A 3,478-nucleotide genomic window follows, 5' to 3' on the forward strand; every position below is an offset into this window, starting at 1 on the left:
ATCATACATGCACACACACATACATACAAACATACTTATATTGCATAGATATATACATACGTACATGCATACATACACATATACATACATACATACATATACACACATATATATATGTATACATTCATGCATACATGTATACATACATATTAACATACATATATACATACATATTTATATATTTACATACATGCATACATGTACGTATTGCAAGCGCACACATACTCGTGTATGTCACATACAAAAGTATGTATGGAATAACTGGTATTTGGATGGAACGGTAGGGTGATTGGTAGGCGTTAGAGAGGGGTGGGCACATATTGAAATACCAAAGTCGAAAGTACATTTACGATGATAATGGTTGTAGAGAGAGGAAGCAGAAGAAGAAAAAAAAAGAGGAAAAGAAAAAAATACAGAGAGAGATCAGGGAGGTAGTCTAAATTGTGGGTCCCCCCCTCTCTCTCCCTCTCTCTCTTACATATATCTATCTAGAGATACGCATTCTCGCACCGTACATTCATGCATAGATACCAACAGGGGCAGTTGCTAGTCATTCATCTTTCAACTGACAGCTAGTGTGGAGTGAGGAAGAAGAAGAGGAGGAGGAGGAGGAGGAGGTGGAGGAGAGAGAGAGAGAGAGAGAGAGAGAGAGAGAGCGAAGTTAGGAATACGAAATTCGGAGAAATACGAAATACGATACTCTGCATGAAATATAAAATGCGATATACAATATGCAATATGCAGTCATGTGCGTTGTAATGCATATCGACAGAAGTGCTACTTTAGTGTAGCGCATTCACTGAAGACAATACCGCCGCCATGAGAAAAATTCTGTCATCCGGTCATTTAATACGATTTAATGACTAGCAGTAAACATCACCATTAAAATGTTACAGTAATAATAATAATAATAATAATCATAATAATAATAATAATAATAATAATAATAATAATAAAAAGATTGGCTACAGCAAATATTCTGCTCAGAACTACAGATTTGTCTGTCAGTTGTTTGATCTTAAGCATCTGAGCATGTCCCTTAGTGGCTGACGATAGGCGCATCTCTGATCATGAGCAGAAGTAGTTGGGGAGCATCATAGCCATGTGTTGAGAGGAATTCTTTGGGGGTTTGAATAATTCACCTTTGGAAACATGGATGTTTTGCACAACATCCTTAAACAAACCTTATTCAGGGATCTTTTGAGCGGAATGGGCTACTCGACCTGAAAATAATTCTAACTGGGCCCCACCTGCGAGGTCATGTGCCGTTGATCTTGATATGAGATCACCATGTTGCGCATATATGCTTGTGATGCATGTACCTGGTGTACCCTTATCAGACGGGTAGTCATGATGGGTATACTGGACTTCGTATATTTTACCCTAGTGTCACTTTGATGGCTGATGGCATGCATTGCTCTCTCACTCAATAATAATAATAATAATAATAATAATAATAAATAAATAAACTAAGTTTAGAGCAACTCCAAAAAAACAGTATTATTAAGGACAGCTAGGATTCTGAGGAAGGTTCTTGGTATCTAAGGTTACTTGTTATAGACCGATGTTAGGAATAGTTTCTAACAACATAACCTTTAAACCTAGATTACTTGTACAAATTAATTGTTCTCGAAATTATTTTCTTCATACAATGGAAGCATTGTCTTATAATGTTATAGAAAGTAGAAAGCTCTATCTATGGAGGAAACAAATCCCAGTTTTATATAATAAATGTGTTGAATATTGTATACTAAAATTTCTCTTTTATATAAATATTTTCAGTGAGAACTACATTGCTTTATCCATTCTGAGGCTTGTAGAACAGGAAAAAGCAGTGGTAGAAGGGGCTGGAGTCGTTGGACTGGCTGCACTATTACAGGGTAAACAAGAAGAGTTAAAAGGCAAAACGTGAGTACAAATCAATTACTATCTCAGGCACATGCCCACTGTCTTGTTAGAGGTCGGAATAACCATTATATGGACTCTTCCGCATTTAGCTGGTATTTTATTTTATCTACTTCGGAAGGCTGAAAAGCAAAGCTGACTTCGGCGGGATGATGCTCACGCCTGGAATGGCATTAATCGTAGTTATGCTTAATCTAGGTCAATTTGGTACAAACAACTAGCATTTTTTGTGTGCAGTCATAATAGAATACAAAATATCGGTTTGTATAATATTTGTAATGTATTTACGAACATAGAACGGCACTAGCTGTTATATTTTGTTGCAAGGAGAATACACAAAAAGACTAATACAGAGGGATTCGCTAAGAATGTTAGTGTATAATGTTTCTTTCTACCTAATTTGATCCCCTCAGAAACGACTACCTGGAACATTGGCAGACATAGGTCAATATGTATGGATGTGCTAATATATTAGCAAATGTGTCACTGTATCTAGGATGTTTTAATACACCAGGTAATGGGACTGTATATATGTGGACTGTAGCGCTATAACAGTAATCTGTTAGTATTTTAGGAAAATTCCATGCATGTTTCGATTTATTTGTAATTATTAGAACGATTTTTCGAGTTTTATCCGATATCTCTAGATGTAATCATACCTGTAATTACATTCCCATTTTAAAAAATATCTCTGGTTGTATTATATGAATATATATCGAAGCATTTACTGGTTTAATGGAAATACATCAATGTTTCTTGAAATAAATAAATGAATAATACATCAACATAGCGAAAAAGTAATATAATCTATAAATCTGAATGTAGAATGAAATCCAGAAACTACAGTTATGCAAGAATGCTATGAATACCGGAAGTCAATGGAAGATTATGCACGGATGGAAGTAATTACATTTTCAGTTTGTTAGCACCTTCTAATTATATAACCTTAATTGCGGTCTAATTATAGAAGGTTGATGGCAGCTAATGTTAAAAATTGCAGTGTGTTAATTATCATTTCAACTTTGGCAAATTCTGCCCGCAAACATCGACACAAAAATAGAAGAGATTACACTAAAATGTCCGTCTTTATGCTTAATATTTCAGTTCTTTTAAAGAATAAAATCAGTCAATGTCATGTCAGTATTGTGTTTTAACAGGGTTGTTGTGGCTTTGTGTGGTGGAAACATAGACACACCAGCCTTAGGAAGAGTTATTGAGCGTGGTCTGGCCGCTGATGGACGTTTGATCAAGTTTGTTGTGACGGTCAGTGATCGACCAGGTGGGATTGCCGACTTAACCCGGCTTATTGCCAGCATTGGCGTCAGGTAGGATATTTTATTTTCGCATGAAAAGAAACAGCAACAACAACGCTAATTACAACAACCACAATCGCCTTAATAATATTCATCATCATCATCGTCTGTTATTCTTATCACATTTAATACCAACGAGCGCCAATGAACCTTTACGTAGTCTCACCAGCTCTGTCTATTTCTGTGTTTCCGTTTCAGCTTCCGCAATTTTATTGATATTATCTCTTTCTCATTCTGCATTTTCTCTGACAAGTAGACCT

General features: G+C 35.9%; 1 protein-coding gene across 1 annotated transcript in view; it reads left to right on the top strand.

Moving 5' to 3' along the window:
• The window catches only part of LOC106883379 (L-threonine ammonia-lyase), a gene marked incomplete at its 5' end in the record, with an annotated part of 15,623 nt that extends 12,363 nt beyond the window's left edge, over nucleotides 1-3,260 (top strand). Inside the window, 2 exons of the mRNA XM_014934367.2 lie at nucleotides 1,783-1,908; nucleotides 3,063-3,260. Coding sequence (XP_014789853.2) covers nucleotides 1,783-1,908; nucleotides 3,063-3,234 — 298 coding nt within the window. The remainder of the gene's footprint in view (nucleotides 1-1,782; nucleotides 1,909-3,062) is intronic.
• Between the last annotated feature and the right edge of the window lie 218 nt (nucleotides 3,261-3,478).

Source organism: Octopus bimaculoides, chromosome 7 (genome assembly GCF_001194135.2).
Source record: "Octopus bimaculoides isolate UCB-OBI-ISO-001 chromosome 7, ASM119413v2, whole genome shotgun sequence".
Classification (NCBI taxonomy): domain Eukaryota; kingdom Metazoa; phylum Mollusca; class Cephalopoda; order Octopoda; family Octopodidae; genus Octopus; species Octopus bimaculoides.